We start from the raw sequence: 23,424 nt of genomic DNA, 5'->3' as shown, positions 1-23,424 counted from the left end.
AGTATCTGTAGCAAGGGAATAAATAAAGAAAGCAAGCCTGGCTTTAGTTTTCAGACTGGTGCTCATATAACAGAATCATAGACATGAGAGGAGAGAAAAGAACTGTAATGTGAAAACTCAGGCACAAGAAACTGTTTGGTAATTATACTTTATTTTAATAAAAAGTCCTAATTTGAACTGGACAGCCCCAAAACTTCTAAATCTTTCATGAAAACCTTTTCCTCTCCATCAGTCTCCTCAGAGCAGCCTTCACCTCCTGGTTCCTTAGGCTGTAGATCATGGGGTTTAACGTGGGGGTGATGACAGTATAAAACAGGGCCACCACTCTGTCCACTTCTGCTATGTGGCTGGACTTGGGCTGCAGGTACATAGCGCAGGCTGAGCCGTAGAACAAGATGACCACAGTGAGGTGGGAGGAGCAGGTGGAGAAAGCTTTGTGCCTTCCCTCGGATGAAGTCGTCTTCAGGATGGTGTAGAGGATGCAGGCATAGGACACCAGCACCATCAGGAAGGGGATGACAGTGATTATTAGGCTGATTAGTACAATGAAGACCTCACTCCTGGAGGTGTCCCCACAGGCCAGCTTCAGCACAGGGTGGATGTCACAGAAGAAGTGGTTGATCTCGTTGGGCCCACAGTAGGGCAATGAGAAGATCCAAATCACTTTGCCCATGGGCATCAGGATTCCACAGAGCCAGCAGGCAATGGCCATCTTGGCGCAGGCTCTGGGATTCATAATGGTGGGGTAGTGCAGAGGGGAGCAGATGGCCCTGTAGCGGTCATAGGCCATCACAGCCAGCAGGTAGCACTCTGCTGTCCCAAGAGAAAGGATGAAGTGCATCTGGATGGCACACCCAGTGAAGGAGATGGTCCTCTCCTCAGAGACAAAGTTGACCAGCATCTTGGGGATGGTGACAGAGATGTAGCAGCTCTCCAGGAAGGACAGATTCCAGAGGAAGTGTTGCCCATCAGGGAGATGGTGTAGATAATGGAGAAACCTACACAAAGTATTGCTCACGTCACTGGATCCTGGGAGAAGCCAAGGAAAATGAATTGGGTCACCATGCTGTGATTCCCCTGTGCAGTTTCACTGGTATAGTTCATCTGAAGAAGGAAGAGGAAAAATATTTTGTATGTTGGCATTATGGGCCAGCTCATAGGGACACAGGAATGGAAGGGACTTCCTGGGTCATTCAGTGTAGTCCAATCCAATCCAGTCCTGTTTACTGCAGGCAGCCCTGTCATATCATCCCATTCGTAAACTGACTCAGCTCCAGTTTCTAACTGGGTAGGTTGTCTGCCCCCCACTCCTCTGATGGGGAAGCTGTTCCTGCCTATGTGTTCTTGTGGCAGCTTTGTTCTTTAGATTCGATAACTCGTCTCTCTCCCAGAGTTTACCTCTTTCATGTATTTATAAAGGGCAACCAGATCCTTCTCAGCCTGCATTCTTCTAGGCTAAAAGCGACAAGCTCTGATATTCTTTTTGGTTTCATCAGCTGGTATGAGTTGGTGGAACCACGCTGACATCTATCTATCTATCTACAAGAACTTTACATATCGGCAATGGAAAACAGCTGGGAGTCCCTGTGTAAACAGACTGGCTATTGCCTGAACTCCAGCTGGAAATAATCCTCAAAGAGGGGAGAATAATATAAGAATGGAAAGAAAAAACAAAGATCACCTCTCTCTTCCACTCCTCTCTGCTGATGGCCGCAACAATTCCTGAAAAAACACCAAACGGGGGGAGAGGTCATGGTTTGAAGGCAGCCAGTAAAGTCTGTAAAGAGCAAATGGTGAGAAAATTTTTGACTTTTATGCTTCATTACTTGTGATCACTTAAAATCTATCTTTCTGTAGTTAATAAATTTATGTTATTGTTTTATCTGAACCAGTGTGGTTGGACTGAAGTCCTTGGAATCCTCCACTTGAAATAAGAGGATTTGTGCATATCATTTTGCCTTGATCAGCCTTTTGATTATCCTCCCTTGTGTCATTAATGGGGGGGTAAGGCTGACCTAGGAGAGAAGGGCTTAAAAGCCAGAAACTAAGCCACCAAGGGGAACTAGTCAAGAGGGGACCGCAAACAGGAGAGTTTGAAAGCGGGTTTGTAAGATGGAGTTGTAATATAATTGCTATGGTTAGGAAAGGCTGCATCGCCAGTGCCAACACTGCTTCTGTCTCCTCCACCAGCACCTTCACCAGACAGACAACCTGACCATGGATGCCTCTATCCAGAGCCTGGTGTGGATTTGCAGAGACTGTGGCCTGCATTTCCCACTCTCAGAAAGCCAGGCTGGGGAGACCATCCAGTATGAAAGGTGCCTGCTTCTGCAGTCTCTCAGGAAGCAGGTGGGAGGTCTACAGGTGGAGATGGCTAGGCTGAGGAACATCCCTGCCCACGAGGAATTCCTCAAGAGTATCCAAGGCTGAGAACATTATCCAGCTACAGAAGAATGCTGTAACTCCACCGGGGACGAGGATATGTCTCTGTGACAGGGAGGACACTGGCTGCTAGTTACTTCTGGCAGCAGGCAGTACTCCACCCCTACTCCCAACCCACCCACCTTAGTGACGAGGGACTATTATGCTGCCCTGGCAATAAGCAATGATGAATCACCCCCAGAGGTGGAGGGGAAGCCATGTACCCTCAAGGATGGGATGATCAAAGCCACAACTCCCAGGAGGAAACGTAGGATTGTGGTGGTTAGTGACCCTTTTCTGAAGCGGACGGAGGCACCCATCTGTCACCCTGAGATGGTATCCCAGGAGGCATGCTGCCTTCCATGGGTCTGTATCCAAGAAGTTATGGAGGGGTTGTCAAGGATCATCTGGCCCTCTGACTACTATCCCCTGCTACCGACACATGTGGGCACTAATGATACTATGAGGTCTGACCCAGAGCAGATCTGAAGAGACTACAGAGTTCTGGGAGGAAGTGTGAAGGGGTTGGGACCGCAGGTTGTGTTCTCTTCAATCCTTCCAGTTGAGGGTAGGGCCCCAGACAGGTACAGATGCATCCTAGAGGTCAATGCCTGGCTGCGAGGATGATGTCACCAGGAGAGCTTTGGCTGACAGCCCATCAGGTGGGCAGTTGGGGAGGGAATAGCCTAGGAAGTTTACCAAACTGGGGAGTGAGGCAACTGGGAGATCTGGACAGACTTGGGCTGGGCAGCCAGGGTTGCCAGCCACCGAACAACTGGCTACCTGGGGATTTCAGGGAACTTGAGTAAATGGAGCCAGAGATCTCTGGGGAGTGGGGAGCGGGTGAATTGCGGATCTTGGACAGCCCAGAGTCTAGCTAACAGGAGAACCCAGGGACTCACCAGGAAGGGAGCTGGATGAACTGAGCAGCCTACTTGCCCATCCATCAGCCAACCAGGTGATTGGCTGGTTTCCATCAAAAGTTTTGACAAGTTCAACACATTCTGGCAGGACATTTTAATTCCATTGAATTAACGTTTTCCAGTGGAAAACTGCCAAAGGCCCTAGAGACAGAAAGAGGCTGGTGGCTCCTACTGGAGGGGAATTAGATATAATCTCTATGCATGACTAGTGTCTGTGTGGAAAGACCGTGACTAGGCAGCACAACTATTATACAAGAATTCACTGATTTTTAAGGACAAAGGGAGCCGTTATGACCACCTATGCACAGGCCAGAGAATTTTCTCAAGATTAAAGATGCCCATTTTGAGTTCAGTGGAGTTACTCCTGGTTTACACTGGAGTGAGTAAAAAGATAATTAGCCATATTGACTTATTTCTGTTTACATGGGATTAAAGGAGAAGAGAATCAGCTGCTCTGACTTCAGTGGAGTTACTACTGATTTGCAGTGGGGTGAGTGGAAAGGACCCATCTTGAGTGGTTCAGTGATCAGGTGTCTGTTGGATCATTTTCTATCTCTTGATTTACTTTTTTGGGGGGACTTAAAGTAAACCCCCTTTCTTTAAAGTTATAGTCATGGAATCCTACTTTCTATATGAGGGCCCAGTGGTGAGAGTCCAGGACTTGGTGTCAGACAAAGAGTCAGAGGAAAGTACAAGAAAAAAATGATTAACACTAGTTTATGTGAAAGGAGAATCCATTGTCCTCAGTGCAGCTTCTCCTGGTTAACACAATGGTGAGAGTATGTATGTAGGATGAGTCCCATTTACCTAAATAAGGGTTACCCCAATTTACTTGGAGATGAGTGAGAGGAGAATTCATTGAGATGCCTGATTTACACAAAGGTGGGTAAAAGGAGAGTTAAAACCTTTAACTTTATTTTAACATGGTAAGTGAAAGCTAGTGTGGGAATGGAGCATCAGAAGAACAACACTGAAGACTGGTTCTTTTTCAAACAATACTTTGTAACCAAAATGTTCAGCTTCCAACTCCACCAAACAGCTTAAGCAGAGGTCTCAAAATCCCAGCCCATGGGCCATCTGCAGCCTGAGAACCTCCCCACTGTGGGTCGTCGAGGAGAGACACATGCAGGCATGCTGCTGGCAATATCTGTTGCAGGATCCATCCACCACAGTTCCCATTGGCTGGGGAGAGGGACAGCGATACCATCACTAGTCACCAGGCAGAGTCAGCCATGGAGGCAGCACCACTTTTTTCCACAATGAATATAAACAAGTCAAAATACCAAACACAACTATCTGATGCACACCTTGCTGCAGTCCTGAAGGTTTCAACTGCTCAGTCACTGAGGTCAAACATCAACAAACTGACAGAACTGAAGCATTGTCAGGTGTATAGCAAACTCTAAAAGCTCCCTGGCAGGTGAAGAATTGTATAAAGTTGTATGACAGTTTTATTATTTCTAAGAAATTCGAAATGAAAAATACCATATAAATGTTTTCTTTTCTGAACATCATCTTCAGTGACATTATTGGCCTGCTGGGAGATTTGAGGACTGGCACTGGCCCTAAGGTAAATTGAGTTTGAGATGTCTGAGCTAAAGCCTCTGGGAATACCCACTACAAGCATTCTTGTATCTGTAAAATAGATTGTGTCTTTTGAGTAATTCAGGGAGGGAATTGTGATGTGTTGCCCCTTCCCCACTCTGAGGTGCCACCTGATGTACTGGGGGTACCACTGAGCTTGCCTGTTCCACCAGCCTGGACTCCCTTGCCCCGTCCTTCTGAGCCAGGGCCTCAAGACTCCTCTAGCATACACAAAGGTAGGGACATGCCAAGATGTAGAAAGAAACAGACACTGAAATCAGCTCTGGATGGGAACAATCAGCTAAAGGATTGCCCAGCAATCAAGTGCACACTCCCTCTGCGGTGCAAAAAAAAATCGTATTGTCTTGCATTGCACAGAGAACTGTACAGTGCAAGCTAATGAAAATCACCCCCTCTCTGAATGTGGAGAAAGATATGCACAGCTTTTTGCCCCCAATTATGAATTGTACAAACTGGGTTAGAGAAGATGAAAACAACTTTATTAACTACAAAGGATACATGGAAACTAAGCTTAATACTCCAAAGAAACTGGCTAAAAGCATCAGAGGGGTAGCCGTGTTAATCTGGATCTGTAAAAGCAGCAAAGAATCCTGTGGCACCTTATAGACTAACAGACGTTTTGGATCATGAGCTTTCTTGGGTGAATACAGGACAGATGCATGGCTAAAAGGACTTATTTCTCACCCTAAATAATGTTTTAAGCAGGCTGAAGAGCTTCCTGAAGACAAACTGCTCTTGCTTGCCACTTACAACTCCAGGTATTCCTTTTACAGGCCAGACACCTTCTAGCCTGGGTTCTAGCCTTCTTCCCCAGATCAGTCTTAAGTGTTTTCAGCAGTCATCTGGGGCAGGGATTCAGTGAAGAACCGACAACCCTGACACTATGTCCCATATTTTTCAGAGAGATATTGTTACGATATGAATATGGCATATCTAATATGTATTTTATGCAAGATGGCTTATGTGAGATATCATTGGAAAAGCTATGATTTACTGAATATGATAGTTATGATTTACTGAATGTGATTATCTAATTTGTATGCATGCATCATTTCTGTATCTAAAGTTAGGCATATCGACTAAGTAATAATTACATCTGTGTGTGTACTTGGGAAAAGCCCACCAGACAGTAATAAATCAGGCTTAATTGGCCATTAGAAAAAAGACAATGAGTCTTTGAAGAAGTGGATCTCCCATCTGCCTGGATTTCCTTCCTGTGGACCTTGCAATTAAACCTGATTTCATAGTTGTTTTGACAATGCAAAATCAGGTGGTAAGATCATCTGATACAAAATACCACCTTGGACATTGCTGGTATTTTTCCTCTGTAGGGGGAGGGGGATCAAGCAAAGGTTTTCTGCCTCGAGTAAATCCTTTTTAAGGTTGGGGAGGGCGTTAATCTTGGCTTTCCTGCATTGCCTACCTAAGAAGAAAGACCTGAAGGGACAAAGGAACTAACTTGAGGGGAAAGGCAGGAGTGAGTCCAGTCCAGGGGTCCAGTCTGTAAGAAGAAATAACTGGAACTCTAAGTTACTGAAACTCTACAACTTGCCTAAAATAACATTTAGGGTAAGAAATTACTTCTTGAAACCAGTCTCTTTAAGTTATTAATCTTAATATGCATGTTTTGTTTTATTTGCTCAGTAATCTGCTTTGTTGTGTTTTCTATTCCTTATAATCACTTCAAATCTGCCTTTTACAGCTAATAAATTTGTTTTCTTTAGTATGAAACTCAGTTTGTGCAATTTCTGACTGGGAGGGCAAGAGGTTGTCCATATTTTTCTTCACATTGAGGGAGACGGTACTTTTTATGAGCTTGTGCTGTGCAGATCTTTCTAAACAGCGCAATACAGTATTATTTTAGGTTTATTCCCCAAATGGGGTGTGCACGTGAGTGCTGGGTGAATCCTCTCACACAGAGCTAACTTCAGTCTGCATCTGCAGCTGGGTGTGTTCCTACCTTTGTGTGTGTGCTGCAAGAGGCTAGAAAACCTGATTCTGCAAAACAGGGAGAGGGAATCCAGGCTGATGGATCAGGAGTGGCTCAGTGAAACCTCAGTACATCAGATGGCATCCGAGAAAGGGGGTCTAACCTGTCACACTGACCCATTGTGTGGACTTGTCCTGGTCATGTCACTTTTCTGAGACATAATTCCCTCCAAGCTTTCTTGTTTGTAAAGCACTTTGAGATCTCAGATACTATGGTCACGGGGACCATATAAGTATCTAATTAGATAGATAGACAGTAAAAAAGAGTAATTCTTAACATTTTTGCTCATTTCTCCCTGAATTCTAAGCTATTGTATGATGCAAAATTTCTGCATTTTTATTCTTTCTTTTTTTCTCAGTGCTCTCTTGCCATGTCTTTTTTGAGTGTATTGCTTGTTGTACTTTTCTTGAATTTCTTTTGTGAATGTTTGGGTCCCATTGGGTAACTTCTCCTTCCCTTTGGACTAGAAAGAACAGTGACCTCATCTAGTAGTTTAATTTCTATGTCTAATATTCTTGCTAAAGAGAGGCATTTCTTTTAAGATAAGCCATTCTCTTTCCATCAATTTCCCTCTCAGGTTCAAAGCTTGACTTTTTTGACACCCTTATTCCTATGGTCTAAAAATAAATATGCTATTAACTTTCCCTTCTCATTAATTTACCATGCCAATCAGCAGAGGCACCTAGGGAGATTCACGTTCTCCTCTCAGTGATGCACAATGATGCAGAAGAGAAATTCACTTTGTGGGAATAGACAAATGACAAAAAAGCACCAAGCAAGGCAGTAAATCCAGTGCACTTTGCCAAGAACAACCAGGGCTATTTACTAAAATCTCAGACATGCATGGAGAAAACAAAGAGAAGGACTCACCTCCAGATCCCAGAACTTCTCATGAAGAGGGCATGTCAGAGACTCAGACTTGACATATGTTCATCTCAGAGGTAAGCAAATATTTTATATCAGATTTAAAGACATCAGAAGGCATCAAAAGACATGTTATCCCCAGTGCCCAATGTATGGTTATTTTGCCCTCAGGCTGGTGCCTCATCTGATGACAGAGGTGCAACAATGTTATGTGCTTTTTAAGTCCCTACCAATACCAGGGTGTGGCAGATGTATGTAGGACACTCTGGGCTTCTTCTGAATCTGTGACAGCCACACTGGAGGTGGCAGGAGTTCTTGGTGAGGCAGGGAGGTGTCTATCCAATCATTGCCGTTCAAATCCAAACCTGGGCTTGAATTTGAAACCAAGATATACCGTCAGGAATAGGAAATAACCCTGAGTGTTAGAGCCTGGGTCAAATCCCATGGAATCTGTTAGAAATCTATAATGGTAATAACCAGTTGTGACAGGGAAAGTGGGTTTAGATTCATTTCTGAGTGTATGCAGAAAGCTGTCCATGGTCTAACTCTAGCATAATAAGAGAACTGGTGGGCCTGTGGTTCAGGATGCAAAAAATGTGGGTTCTAGTCTTGGGTCTCTGCTGACCTGCTCTGTGACCTTGCACAAGCTGATTCTCCTTTATGTGTCTTCCTTCTAATTTCTGTAGGCAGAATCATGGTCCGGGTCTGGATTGAATTTTTCCTCCAGGTATTTTACCTTCTTCTGCAGCATGTGGGTGCGGGTCACTTGCCAGGATTGTGTGGTTGGGTCTCACTTAATCATTTCCCTGACATTGTGGGGGCCTCCGGCACTATCTCCTGTGGGCCATAGGTGCTGACTTCTGCTCCTGCCTGTGGATGCTCTACCCCCTTCCCCCACAACCTGTCCACGAGGCCCCACCCCTGCCCTGCCCCCATGACAACCCCTTTCCCAAAGTCCCTGCCTCAACTCCACCCACTCCCTGTCCCTATTCTGACTCCTTCCCCAAATCCCTGCCCCAGACTCACCTCTTCCCCACCTCCTCCACATTCCCGCTCCTTCCCCACAACCCAGAGCAGACAAACAGCTGGGAGGTAGGTGGAGGAGTGGGGACAGGGTGCACTCAAGGGAAGAAGGGAGTGGAGCTTGACTACTGGGGGGGTGCAGAGCACCCACTAATTTTTCTCTGTGGAAGCTCCAGCCCCAGAGCACCCACAGAGTTGGCACCTATTCTGTGGGATGTGGCTTGAGTATTGGCCTACTAAATCCAGAGGTGTGAGTTCAATCTTTGAGAGGGCCATTTAGGGAAATGAGGTAAAAATCTGTCTGGGGATTAGTCCCCCTTTGAGTAGGGGCTTGGACTAGATTACCTCCCAAGATTCCTTCCAGCCCTGATATTCTATTCTACCTAAAGAACAAATACTGAACAGGGGAAGGCGATCCCATGTGGGAAAGAAGAAGGTTTGGACAGCTAGTTGTGCTATTTAACAGGGTGAGACAGTCTTGATCCTGTCTAGTTTATAAGGCTTAGATTGCATTTTTGTTTATTTCTTAGGTAATCTGCTTTGATCTGTATGCTTGTTATTTATAATAACTTAAAATCTATCTTTCTGCAGTTAATAAATTTGGTTTATATTTTTTACCTAAAACAGTGTGTTTTGCTAGTAGCGCTTGGGGAATCTGCTCAGGAACAAAAACCGGTGCACTGTCCTCTCCACTTTGATGGGTGGTGGACTGGGTAATAAATTTATACTGGTCAGGTTTTTGACCTGGCAAGCTGGTACCTCTTGGGTCCTAGGCTGGGGAGAAGTCTTCATATAACTGCAGGTGTGTAAAAGTTTGTGTGAGTGCAGGACTAGGGGTGGTGTGAATCTTGTCACAGCAGCACAGTGTAAGAGGAAATCCTGGCTGGTGAGACAGAAGGCTCAGTGGCACCCCAGTTCCAGGTTGTATCCCGGGGTGGCCCGTCACACCAGGAAATGCCCTGGTCAGGAGGGAGAGAGAGATGGGTGTCCACCCAAGAGGGGAAATGGTTGGGGAACTGGGACACTGTGCTGGACCTTAGAGGGGGAATGTATGTGCAGTTGCCTTGAACTGTGACAGGTCCTTTCCCACAAGAATTAAGAGATAGCAAGATAGTGGAGTGCAGGTGTAGCAAGATAATGGAGTGCAGGTGGTTACCCCGCTCCTGCCCTGAAGGGCTTAAAAACAGCCCTGGGAGGGGGCTGTGGCTGGAGAAAGCAGCTTTTAGGCTGGCCTGATTGGGGGAAGTGTCTGCAGCTGGGGCCACTCCCCAAACAGACTCAGCTGGCCCTATAAAGGCAGAGAAGCCAGGGGCAGATGGACAGTCTCTCTCTGCATCCAGAGAGAGAAGAGCCTGGTTGCAAGGAGCTAGAGACAGGGTACCTGAGTGGACCAGGGCTGGGGAAAGGCAGAGGAGCTGGGGAGCTCCAGCCTGGAAAGCCCCAGGCTGCGGCCTAGCATTGGGCTAAAAGGTACTGGGGGTTGCAGAGGGCAGCCCAGGGGTAGGCAGGGTCCAAACCCTCCTTGCCAGTGATCAGTAGGCTGATACTGCAGTCTGCCCCAGGGGCTAGATGATAACTGGCAGTAGTCTTATACTGAGGTGAGGTGGGAATAGTGGGTGGGGGTTCCCTGGGGAGGGGAGACCCTAAGACTGACGGGTTACTGCCAGGGCACAGCACCCCAGGTAAAAGGGCACCAGGGTCCAGGGAGGGACATGGGGGCCAGAGGACAGGAGCATCACTGAGAGGTCTTCAGAGGGCACTCTGGGGTTGAGCTGAACTAATTCCCCGAGAGACCAGCAGGAGGCTCTGCAGGGGTGAGTCCTCTTGTCTACAGCAGGACAAAATGAAATGGAGCACATTTCAAATCCTCTCATATATTAGTCATTTCTCATGGAGCCATTCAAATGAAATCCATGAGACAGTGTATGTGATTAGGACAGGTCAGACCCACCTTCCACTGAAATTAGACTCAGTCTTTCACATTGAAGTAATTGGGATTTAAACATGCTCAGCATCTCTCAGAATTTGGCCTCTCTCTTTCACACTATATTTTCAGATTGTTTCTCTTGATCCATCTATTTAGCTGTCTGTGTACTGCTAACTGGAGGTGGTGGACTTGCCATTGTATGGAGGTTTTAAAACAAGATGAGACATCCTTCTAAAAGGCATATTTTAATCCATCTTCTGAGAAGAAGAATATATGGCCTGTGTATACAGGAGTCTAGATCAGATCAGGGGTTCTCAACCTTTCCAGATGACTGTGTCACTTTCATTTAAATTAAGATGGTTAAAGCAGGATTTTTATTCTTCATAGCATCCTAGAATATTACGGTTGGAGGAGACCTCAGGAGGTCATCTTGTCCAACCCCTGCTCAAAGCAGGATGAACCCCAACTAAATCATCCCAGCCAGGGCTTTGTCAAGCTGGGCCTTAAAAACCTCTAAGGACGGAGATTCCACCACCTCCACAGGTAACCCATTCCAGTGCTTCACCAACCTCCTAATGAACAAGTTTTTCCTAATATCCAACCTGGACGTCCCTCATTGCAACTTGAGACCATTGCTTCTTGTTCTGTCATCTGCCACCACTGAGAACAGCGTAGCTCTATCCTCTTTGAAACCCCCCTTCAGGGAGTTGAAAGCTGCTATCAATATCCCCCTCACTATTCTCTTCTGCAGACTAAATAAACCCAGTTCCCTCAACTTCTCCTCATAAGTCATGTGCTCCAGCTCCCTAATTATTTTTGTTGCCCTCTGCTGGACTCTTCAATTTTTCCACATCCTTTCAGTAGGGGGGGAGAGTGTGCAAAACTGGATGCAATACTCCAGATGTGGCCTCACTAGTGCTGAATAGAGGGGAATAATTACTTCCCTCAATCTTCTGGCAATGCTACTGCTAATGCAGCCCAACATGCTCTTAGCCTTCTTTGCAACAAGGGCACACTGCTGAATCATATCCTGTTTCTCGTGTAATCCACAGGTCCTTTTCTGAAGAACTGATGCTTAGCTAGTTAGGTCCCCAGCCTGTAGCATTGCATGGAATTCTTCTATCCTAAGTGCAGGACTCTGCATTTGTCCTTGTTGAACTTCATCAGATTTCTTTTGGCCCAATCCTCCAATTGGTCTAGGTCACTCTGGATCCTATTGCTACCCTCCAGTGTATCTACGTCTTCACCCCAATTTAGTGTCATCCTACAATAAAGTTTCAAAGCTGTATTTAGTCAGTGCTCAGTTTTAAACTTTTGAAAGAATAACCATAACGTTATGTTCAGAGTAATGAAAAATCTCCACTCCTGAGGGATTTGTAACTCTGAAGTTCTTCTGTATTGTGTTATTTTGACAAATAAAATATGCAGAATTTGAATTTTAGAATGTTATGCGCAGAAGTTTTAATAACTTGGCAATGAATTTTTAATGTTCTGGTGAAGAATTCCCTCAGAAGTGACCTTTTCTGGCCTTTATGAAACAGCCCCTCTCTGGATTTTTCTCTTCAACTCTTTGGATAAGGGAACTAGGTACTCACTGAAATGTGATTTGGGCACTATACTGAAAATTCCAACGTTAAGAATGAAGGTTTCTGGGGGTTTATATAACTATTGATTTATTTACATTAACTGTCACATTGTAGGTTAGATATTGGGAAACACTTTCCAACTCTATGGAGAGCTGAGCATTGAAACAGCACCTGTGTCAAAGGGATTTGGGACCCTAACTCCACTAGGCACCTTGGGAAATTGATTCTGCAGAGTTGAGGCCCTACAATTCTTACTGATGCCCGGCTTCCCTGGGTCCGGCCAAGCCCTGACGTGCTCCCAGTGACTGAGCCAGCACTGCCGTGTTTGGCATCACAGGAGTTCTGCCTGTTGCTAGGTGGTATCTGCTTCCTCTGGCCATAGGTTGCGTCATGCCCCAAGGAAAGGGATCTACATGCCATGGAGGTGTCTGAAGCACTTAGGGCCGGCTAGACACCATGCCCTCAGAACTTGCCCCACAGACATTGCACTTGTTGCAATCAGTTTCGGGGACATTCACTGGAGCAGCTCCCTGTCTTTGAACTGCTCCGTGCAGTTGGCAGCACCTGAGCACAGTGCTACGTGCCAAGTCCCTTCTCAGTGACCATTGGACAGGCCAGCCTCAGGACTTGTCTTGGTTCTACATGTGCACATCTCCTAGAGCCTTGAGAAACCCCCAGCTGGATATGACTATCCCCATTGACCTGGCTCTGAGTCTGCTTTTTTGTGGTTTCCCAACATCTCTGCATCATGGGCTTGATCAGCCCAGGGCTGCTACTTTGCCAGAGCTGATCACAACTGGGTGTAGCCCACATAAGAGCTATGAAACTGTTCCTGCTGAAGTGCCCAGAGGTCACTGCTTGGATCTGGCTCTTTGCATCTCCCTTGGGATGTGGAATGGAGGTGGATGATTTGCTGGGGATTGGTCCTGCTTTGAGCAGAGAGTTAGACTAGATGACCTCCCGAGGTCCTTTCCAACCCTGATATTCTATGATTCTATGACTCTATGGTGGGAATGGCAAGTTTTGGGGGTATCAGGTTTCCTGGTATGACGTCCCCACATACTGCACCAGGAATTAGTGTTTTTATTCCCCAAACATGTATTTTTGATCGAAAATGGCATTTTGCCAGCAATAAAAAAAATTGGTGAAAATTTTGTTTCCACTCTGACCGATACCCAGTTAAAAACTGCAAGATGGGAACATGGTGGTGGCCGCCTCCCTCCCTGGTTCTTCAGCTGAGATGGAGCACACGGACTACGGCTCCGACTGGATTCTCCTTTGTGTCCCTGAGGGCATAAGAAATAATTTGGAGTAACAAACCTTCTGAAACAGTCACTCACGATGTTTTATTTTTACTAGGCTGTCGGAATTTGGTTACCAGATTTTGTTGTCTAACTCAGAGAAAGGATCAACAGGGGATGTACACAAGGATTTACTTTAATATTTACTAGAGTTTGTGCCTTACACAACAAGACAGCTCTGTGCATTATCAGATGCCATCAACACTCCTCACATAAGGTGAATGTTAAGCCAACACCATGCAGAAAAATACCAGCATCTTGTATGTGTCAGTGCTGCGCTGCTGGACATGAGAGGGGGATAGAACTGCCCACAACTTAACATTCCTATATGTTACATGGACACAGCAGTGGACCATAAACACTCTGCCTCAGTAACTCCATGCAGATCATCTTCGTTGCTTTTCCCCGTCACCTGTGACATAGTCAATGGGAGTTTTCAACTTGATGTGTGTGGGGGTTTATTCTCTACGTGCCCCAGGCCACTTTGAAACCCTCATCCTCAGTAATGATCTTGGAGTCTCTGCATATTTTTTTGAAAGCCACATATTGACTGAGTGCTTTGAACAAGGCTTCCCTGACCCCTCTGTTTCTCAGGCTGTAGATGAGGGGGTTCACAAGGGGAGTCAGGACTGTGTACCAAAGAGAGAGCACTTCCTTTAGCATGCTCAGTGTATCATGTTTTGGTAACGTAGACAATCATTATGGTCCCATAGAAAATTATCACCACAATGAGGTGGGACGAGCAGGTGGAAAAGGCTTTCTGCTTCCTGGTTGTGGAAGGGATTCTCAGGATTGTGGTGATGATACAAACATAGGACGTTAGGGCTAGTAGAAATGGAGGCAGAGTGAATATGAAGGAGAGCATGAAATCCAATTCTTTCCTGGGTGCTGGCTGGTGAGTCTTGCCCACATGCTCAGGGTTTAACTGATCGCCATATTTGGGGTCGGGAAGGAATTTTCCTCCAGGTCAGATTGGCAGAGGCCCTGGAGGTTTTTCGCCTTCCTCTGCAGCATGGGGCATAGGTCACTTGCTGGAGGATTCCCTGCAGCTTGAGGTCCTCAAACCACAATTTGAGGACTTCAATAACTAGTTTAGGGGTTTGTTACAGGAGTAGGTGGGTGAGATTCTGTGCCCTGCATTGTGCTGGAGGTCAAACTAGATGATCGTAATGGTGCCTTCTGACCTTAAAGTCTGTGAGTTTATGAGTCTATAATATGATCAGGTGTGTGCATCCCCAGGAGAGTTTTATCAATGGGACGGGATCACAGTAGAAAGGGTCAATTTCATTCAGGCCACAGAATACTAACTGTGAGATGAAGAATATAAAGATAGCTACAGGCAAACAGCCATTTATCCAAGTTCCAGCAGCCACTTGGAGGCAAAACCTGGTATTCATAAATGCTGAATAGTGCAGTGGTTTACATGTTGCTAAATATCTATCATAAGACATGGCTATTAGCAGGACCGGCGCCAGAGTTTCTGGTGCCCTAGGCAGAATTCTGGGGGAGGTATTTTGTGCCCTTTCCACCGGGCGCGAGGGAGCTTCCAGTTCTGCTCCCATCGCGCCGCCAAAGAAGGACCCTCTACCGAAATGTTGCAGGCAACAGCGGCAGTCATTGAGCTGCTCAATTACCTCTCGCTGTTTTCCACGGCACGTTGGCAGAAGGTTCTTCTTCGGCAGCGTGACTGGAGCGGAACGAGAAGCTCCCATGTGCCCCATGGGGAGCGTACAAAATGCTAGCCCCCGAATCCTGGAGCCCTAGGCGACCGCCTAAGGTCACCTAATGGAAGCGCCTGCCCTGGCTATTAGGTGAGAGCATTTTGTACCTACCAGACCACCAAAGAAGTACATTTGTGTCATGCAGCCACTGGCTGAGATGGTTCTATCCTCAGTTAGGACGCTGTGCAGTATCCTGGGCAGGATTGTGGATGTGTAGCAGATCTCCAAGCAGGACAAGTTCCCCAGGAAGAAGGATATCATGTGAGTGTGCAGGTGCTGATCAGCCACTATTAGCACCATGATGAAGCTGATCCTGGGCACAGTTGCCATGTAGATCACTAGGAATAGCAGAAAGAGAAGTGTTTACAGGTCAGGGATCTCCTCAAATCCCAAGAGAATGAATTCTATGATGGCCATTTGGTTTCCCCAGTCCGTGTCTGCCATGGGTTGAGTCTAGGAACCACAAAACAAGCTGTGCAATCGAATTGGTAGAACAGAGAGCTGAAAGTTAATCAAGTGTCAGGAATTCTTTCCATAAATTTTGAAAAAGTTCCCCCCCCCCGGGCTTCCTCTTACCCACTGAAATGTTAAGGCTAAATATAGTTTCAGAGCAAATTCCCTGGAGTCACAGTGTGAGAAAAGATCTTTGGTATCCCTGCAGATTCACCTTCTGCTGTATCAGAGCACTCACTATGATTACAACAGCCCATTTCTCTGGTAGCCCTATTAGTGATGTGACTGATCAGACCCCTTCTTGATCTGCTGTCATATTTCATCTATGAACACACTGGGGCTTAAAAATGATTCTTCAAAGCAGCATTGCATTGGTGGCCATGGCCAGGATCATGTTTTGTTTTAGGATGAGTCAAAATCAATGAGTCCATAAACTCAAATCTTCGACTGAGATTTTTCAATAACATTTAGTTTCCTTAGGCACCGATCATCTGTTAGAATTTATGAGAGTTAACCTAGTAATAGATCGTGGTAAATTCTGAATTTTAGGGTCCTACAGGAAAAAGAGTGAACATTCTCACCCCCAGAAGAGATCAGTTTATATAATAATTGTGAAGTGGAATCAGTTCTTCCTTACTTCATGTAATGATAATGATGATGGTGGTGGTGGTGGTGGTGACATGCTGAGGGAATGGCAACGCCTTTTCTGTTTCAGATTTGCATTTCCTGTGTTATCTATGAAGCAATAATAACATACAGCTCTCTTGAGGCTGGATTTTAGGAAAGAGGAAAACCAGGCTGATGTGCAAATCTAATTGGAGTGTGACTCTCTGCACTGCATAATGTCAGAGAGCTTATAATACAGGAATAAGAAAAGCACTGGGAAAGAAAGATGCTGCTCCTGAACTCAGAAACAATCTACCATGTGCTAAATGTGATCTAGGCTAGTAACATTTTATTACTACTTGTCCCCCATGGGGACTCACACTGAGCCAGATCCCCCATTGATGTCAATTGCCCATAGCTCAATTGGAGTCAATGGTCCAGCTCCGCAGTTGAGGACCTTTTACAAGACATGTATCTAAATTTCCTCATTGTTAAATGTTGCTATTAACCCCGACTGGCTCTGCTGTGGAATGGTGAGCAGAAATGGCTAATATTAGAAACTTGTATGCAGTCCTGTTGTAGCCATGTTGGTCCTAGGATATTAGAGATGCAAGGTGGGTGAGATAATAGACCCGAAGAAGAGCTCTCTGTGGCTCAAAAGCTTGTCTCTCTCATCACCAGAAGTTAGCCAACTTAAAGATATCACCTCACCCATCTTGCCTCGCTAATATTCACAAAGCACACTCATGCCTTGTCTGGAAGGTGCTGTAGAAATGCAGTCAGGAAGATGGAGCTCCACCTGCAACCACAGCAGAAGCTTGAAGCGATGAGCTCATAAGTCTCAGGGTTTGGCTTCCAGGTCCCAGGATCCAATGCTCAATTTCTTGTCTCTCATAATTCTGCAGAAACTACATTTAATCAGTACAGAGACCTGTATCTATCTTAGTGGACGATCTTCTGCCACAATTTCTTTTGAATTCCTTTTTATTCCTCTGTTTACAAAGTGCCAACATCTCCTCATACTTGTATCCTTCTCCATGGCAGGCTGCGTCTCCCTTGATTCACCTCTGAAAAGGCTGCGCCTGGGCAGTTAGCACTGTGGTTTCTGTGCAGACAGTACAAACAACTGTCCTGATTAAACCAACCTTCCACACCCAGAGGAATTGCCTTTCTGCTCTCTGCTATATGAAGTCATTGTTCTGCATGGCTAACATGTAACACAGTGCCCTGCAGAGACTGACTCTGCTCAGTAATCTTTACTCATTGCAATTATCCCTTTGCCTTCAGTGGAAAAATTCCATGAATAGCAATATCTAAGATGAGTCAGGCTCACCAGATTAGGAGTTGAAGCCGTGCAGTTTAACAAAGACGCTGGAAACTGAATTTAAAGTAAATATATTCTGTACTTTGCAGTTGAAACATCTGGATGAAGTAAATTCTTCTTTGCATCTCACTCTCTCTTTCTCATCCAGAAACCCACAAACCCAATGGATATATTTATCCCAAGGAACTTGATGTGATTACTAACTGCTAATGTACACCTATTTACTTAACGGTATTAAGGATCAATTTGAAAAACTTGTATTTAGGTTATAAACTGTAAATAGAAACTTGAGTGAATGGTGTAATAAATGCATGAAATATGTACATTTTGCAGCCATTTGCCTCACCCAGGCAGTCAGGGAATTGACTCATATCACAGACAATCATGAGCCATCATTTCTGGGATCTGTCACCTGTGATGACACAGAGTCTGCCTGGATAGTGAAAATGAATATTCAAGGCAAGGCTATGACTTTATAAATTATTCAGGAGTCGGCACCACAGTCATTGCAGAACGGACTTTCAACCACTCCTAAAGATGAGGTTGTGATGGGTTTGCACCCCTGGAGTGCAGTTTAGGAGCTGGTGGAACCGCTGTGCCCTCCAGCCATCCAGATGGGCTGGCCACTCTTATACTGCTTTTCTGGTGACCACACAAACAGCTTCCCCAAGCCCTGTTATCACCCATCACAACAGCAGATGGTGCCACAACCCAACTAAGCTAACTGAGTGCTTTACCTAAGCCACTCAAGGACAGACAGCCAATTTCACAGCTCCCCAGCCATGCACTTTCACTGGAGTATAAACCCAGAATTATACCATTTTACACTGCACAGGGATCTGTACAATGTAAGCTCATTAATATCGTTTGCTTTCCTCTTGATGTGGTAAAGATATGCACAACAAGGCGAGATTTTCCCCAGACACTTCACTTGAAACTCACTTGTCAAGAAAAAAACATAAAACAGGTTTATTGACTACAGAAAGATAGATCTTAAGTGAGTATAAGTGATAACAAACAGATCAAAGCAGATTACCTAGCAAATAAACAAAAATACAAACTAAGCATAACATACTAGAAGGATAGGGCTTGAATCAGCAATTTCTCACCCTGACTGATGATACAAGCAGTCCTCCAAGTTTCCATATACAGGATAGAAATCCAGGATAGATAGACCAGCACTTTCCCCAGTTCAGTCTTTGTTCCTCAGATGTTTCCAGGAGTTGTCTTGTGTGGGGAGTGAGATGAGGAGATGATGTCACAACCCACCTTCCATAGCTTTTCCATAAGACAGGAACCCTTTGTTTCAAAATCAGTTCCCAGTCCAATTTGTGGAAAAATACAGGTACCAAAATGGAGTTCAGTGTCATGTGGTTTGGTCACATGCCCTCAAATGCCTTGCTGGCTCGTAGCAGCCATTACTTACAGGCTGCTGAAACATTTACAGGAAGGCTAAGCTCTCCCATGGTCCATTGTCTTTAATACTTAGCCATCAGCACTGTCTAGCTTCTTCATTGTTGTACCTGAAGGGGTAGCTATGTGAGTTACCCAGAGTAAACACATTTGAAATACAGATACCTAGTCAATACTCATAACTCCAGGTATTAAAATGACACATGCACACAAATAGGATACTCATACACGTCAAATCATAACTTTTCCATAGACACCTCACAAAACATGTCTTGTACAAGATGTATCATAATTATGTCATAATCATATCATAACTATACAACTATGATGAATATGCTGTGCAGTGTCACAGAGGTTACGTGACACAGCTCTGACTAGCCCTGGAGGTATTCTGATCTTCATGGGCCATTTACCATAGAAACAACTTACAAAGACAGAAATCTATGCATTCAGAGTGCATGTAATCAAGGATCAAGGACCAACAACCTTGTCAGCTGCAGCAATGCAGTCATGACAGGCCTAGTGAGAAAGGTGCAAGAACTCAAGAGAGGATTTGATGATATTGGACTTTTGAAAGGTGATCCAGTACAAATCAACTTAAGAAACAATGCTTAACGAGACACTGTACAAATATCTCTACCAGAGAGCCCTTGGCAGAAACGAACTGCACATTTATGTGTGTGCAGAGGGAATCATTATCTGGTGATAGTGGACTATTTTTTTGGCTATACAGAAAACAGAATCACAGAAGTGTAGGGCTGGAAGGGATCTTGAGAAGTCATCTGGTCCAATCCCCTGCACTCTTGGCAGTACAAAGTATTATATAGACCATCCCTGACAGGTGTTTGTCCAACCTGCTCTTAAAAATCTAGAATGATAGAGATTCCACAACCTCCATGATCAATTTATTTCAGTGTTTTTCCTAATGTCCAGTCTAAACCACCCTTACTGCAATTTACGCTCAGTGCTTCTGTTCCTGTTCTCAGAGGTTAAGGAGAACAATTTTTCTCCCTCCTCCTTGTAACAACCTTTTATTTACTTGAAAACTGTTATCATGTCCCCCCTTTGTCTTCTCTTCTCCAGACTAATAATAATGTACTGAAAAACATAACAAGTCACAGTGTAATTGACGAACGGAAGTGCACTTTTGCTCACTTTAGTATCCCATAACAATAAGTGATGGACAGTGGGCCATAATTCATTGGAAGGCCTGGAATTCCACTTCGGCTTAGCAGAAGGGAGACAATATTGTTAAATAAATAAGTATACAACAGTAATTACTAATCACCTCCTACTTCCTTGGGAGAAAAATTTCAGTTGCGTTTGTGTGTCTATCTGTGTGTGATAGAGAGACAGAGAGAGAGATTTCCTTTCATCCAAATATTTCTGGTTTAAACTACAGATTAAATTTAATTTACGTTCAGTTTCCTGTGCTATCGTTAAACTTCACAGCTTCAACATCCAGTCTGCTAGACCTGACTGATTTTAGCCATTGTTATTCATGCACTTTTTTGCCATTAAAGATTATGGGACAACTGATATGAGTAAAGATTACAGAGCAGAGTCAGTCTCTGCAGGGTCATGCACACCATGAGCTCTGTGTTACATTTCAGTCATTCAGAGCAATGATCTCAGACAGCAGGGAGCAGAAAGTCAGTTATTCTGGGTATGGGAGGTTGTTTGCATCAGGACAGTTGTTTGTACTGTCTGCATAGAAAAAACATCGCTAAGTCCCCAGGCTCAGCCCTTCAGAGGTGGACTCAAGGGAGACGCAGCCTGCCATGGAGAAGGATACAAGTTCAAGGAGATGTCTGCACTTTGTACATTGAGGGGGGAGAGCTAAGACAGATCACAGCAGCTGTTCGTCTGTCCATGTACATGCAGGTCTGTCAACTCAGAAGATCCAGATTCTGCAGAATGATGAGACAAAAACTGCAGCTGAAGAACCTGAGTTCTGGCAGCCAAATGTAGAGACATACAAGCTCATTGTTTCATGCTTGAGCCATCCAGGTTAGCTTCCTGACTACCTTTCTATATCTCCTTCGAAACCGGGGCATGAATGTGTTTTGTGAATATTAAGAGTTTTGGCCTCACCTTCCCACAGCAGTGCCAGTCTGTGTGAATAGAACCATTTAACAATGGGGAATTTGAGATACATGTCTTGTGAAAGGTCCTCAGCCAGAGATCTGGCCTGTTGACTCCAATGGAGCTACAGCCAATTGATTCCAGCTGGGGTCTGTCTCAGTGTGAGTCCCAGTGGTGGTGTGGGGACAGCGAGCGGTGATAAAACATGAGTAGCCAAGATCCCAGAGTAGCACATGTCAGATGGTTTCTGAGTTCAGAGACAGCATCTTCCTTGCCCAGTGCCCTTCTTGTTCCGGTATTATCAGCCCTTAGTCATCATGCAGTGTGGAGAGTCACACCCCAGTTAGAACTGCAGATCAGCCTGGTTTTGCCCTGTCCTGAAAGCCACCCTGAAGAGAGCTGTATATTATGATTGCTTCATAGGCAACACAGGAAAGTCGAATAGAAAACACAAAATGCATTGCCAGTCCCTCTGCATTGCCTCCGTTTCATTATTATTATTACATGAAGTAAGGAAGAACTGACACCACTTCATAATTTATGGCAAACTGATCTCTTGTGTGGGGATGAAAATAGTTATTCCTTTTCTTACAGGACACTGAAATGCTCAATATGCCAAGATCTATTATTAGATTAACTCCCATAAATTCTAACAGACTCTAGATGGTATTGAAAATCACACTCCAAGATTTGCATTGATGGAGTTATTGATTTTGACTCCCCCAAAGGTGACATGTCATGGTCACAAGAGGAACACTGCTTTGAAGGATCATTGTTAAACCCCAGTATGTCAGTAGATGGGATATGACAGCAGATCAAGAACAGGACTGACCAATCACATCACTAATTGGGCTACCAGAGAAATGGGCTGTTGTTATCATAGTTATTGCTCTGATACGGGAGAGGGTGAGTCAGCAGGGAGACCAAAGTTCTGTTCTTGGACTGAGACTCCAGGCACTTTGCTCTTAAGTTTTTATTTAGCCTTAACATTTCAGCAGGTAACCAGAAGCAGGGGAGGAGTTTTTGAAAATTTATTAAATGAATTCCTGACACTTGATGTTCTACTGATTTGATTGCACAGTTTGTTTTATTGTTCCTAGACTCAACCCATGGCTGACACATGCTTGGGAAACCAAACGGCCATCACAAAATTCATCCTCCTGGGATTCAGGGATATTCCTGACCTGAAATTTTTTCTCTTCCTGCTGTTCCTAGTGATCTACATTGCAACGGTGGCAGGAAACATCCTTGTTATGGTGCTAATTGTGGCTGATCAGCACCTTCACACCTCCATGTACTTCTTCCTGGGGAACTTGTCTTGCTTGGAGATTTGCTACACCTCCACCATCCTGCCCAGGATGCTGGCCCATCTCCTAACTGGAGACAGAACCATCTCAGTCAGTGGCTGTATCACACAAATTTACTTCTTTGGTGTTCTGGCAGCTACAGAATGCTATCTGTTAGCAGCAATGTCTTATGATCGGTATTTAGCTATATGTAAACCCTTGCACTATTCAGCTCTGATGAATGCCAGATTTTGCCTCCACTTGGTGGCTGGGTCCTGGTTAAATGGTTGTTTGGCTGCAACCATCTTCATATTATTCATGTTACAGTTAGTATTCGATGGCCGGAATGAAATAGACAATTTCTACTGTGATGTCATCCCAGTGATTAAACTTGCCTGCAGTGACACACGTCTGATGGTGTTGCTGGATTTTATCCTAGCAGGTGTATTCACCCTGCCTCCGTTCTTACTAACCCTGACATCCTATGTTTGTATCATCACCACCATCCTGAGAATCCCTTCCACCACCGGGAGGCAGAAGGCCTTTTCCACCTGCTCCTCTCACCTCATTGTGGTGACAATTTACTATGGGACCATAGTGAGTGTCTCCATGCTACCAACACTTGATACACTGAGTGTGCTAAAGAAAATGCTCTCTCTTTGCTATACGGTCCTGACTCCCCTGGTGAACCCTCTCATCTATGGCCTGAGAAACAGAGAGGTCAGGGAAGCCTTGAGCAAAACATACAGTAAATATGTGGCATTCAGAAAAATCTGCAGAGATTCCTAGATCAATCACTGAGGTGGAGATGTTCAAAGCTGCCCAAGTGGTTTAGGCAAACAGCCCCCACTGCAATTAAGTTGAAATTACCATTGAATATGTCAGCGCTGATGTGA

The 23,424-nt window shown here is 44.9% G+C and overlaps 2 protein-coding genes and 1 pseudogene across 2 annotated transcripts; 1 reads left to right on the top strand and 2 right to left on the bottom strand.

The window, feature by feature from the left end:
* Positions 1-205: 205 nt before the first annotated feature.
* LOC116830096 (olfactory receptor 6N1-like) lies at positions 206-8,851 on the bottom strand. The gene is made up of 2 exons (XM_075072113.1): positions 8,830-8,851; positions 206-1,029 (listed from the first exon to the last, which is right to left on the bottom strand). The coding sequence occupies exons 1-2, from the start codon at positions 8,849-8,851 to the stop codon at positions 206-208; spliced, it is 846 nt and encodes a 281-aa protein (XP_074928214.1).
* A 5,254-nt stretch (positions 8,852-14,105) lies between these two features.
* LOC142047721 (olfactory receptor 6N1-like) lies at positions 14,106-16,456 on the bottom strand (annotated as a pseudogene).
* Positions 16,457-22,351: 5,895 nt separating this feature from the next.
* On the top strand, positions 22,352-23,424 carry LOC116830101 (olfactory receptor 6N1-like). Its single transcript, XM_032789358.2, is given in 2 exon segments — positions 22,352-23,281; positions 23,284-23,424. Coding segments are annotated over 2 exon segments (1,071 nt in total).

This window comes from Chelonoidis abingdonii, chromosome 14, assembly GCF_003597395.2.
Source record: "Chelonoidis abingdonii isolate Lonesome George chromosome 14, CheloAbing_2.0, whole genome shotgun sequence".
In the NCBI taxonomy this organism is placed as follows: Eukaryota; Metazoa; Chordata; order Testudines; family Testudinidae; genus Chelonoidis; species Chelonoidis abingdonii.
Note: the sequence above shows the minus strand (reverse complement) of the source record. Positions and strands in the feature narration are given on the sequence as shown.

Excerpts from the sequence above, each read along its gene's own strand:
- LOC116830096 (XM_075072113.1), bottom strand. The coding sequence starts at position 8,851 with ATGTGGAGGAGGTGGGGAAGAG. Across the intron at positions 1,030-8,829 it reads GTGGAGGAGGTGGGGAAGAG|GATCCAGTGACGTGAGCAAT; the intron begins GTGAGTCTGGGG and ends GGCTTCTCCCAG.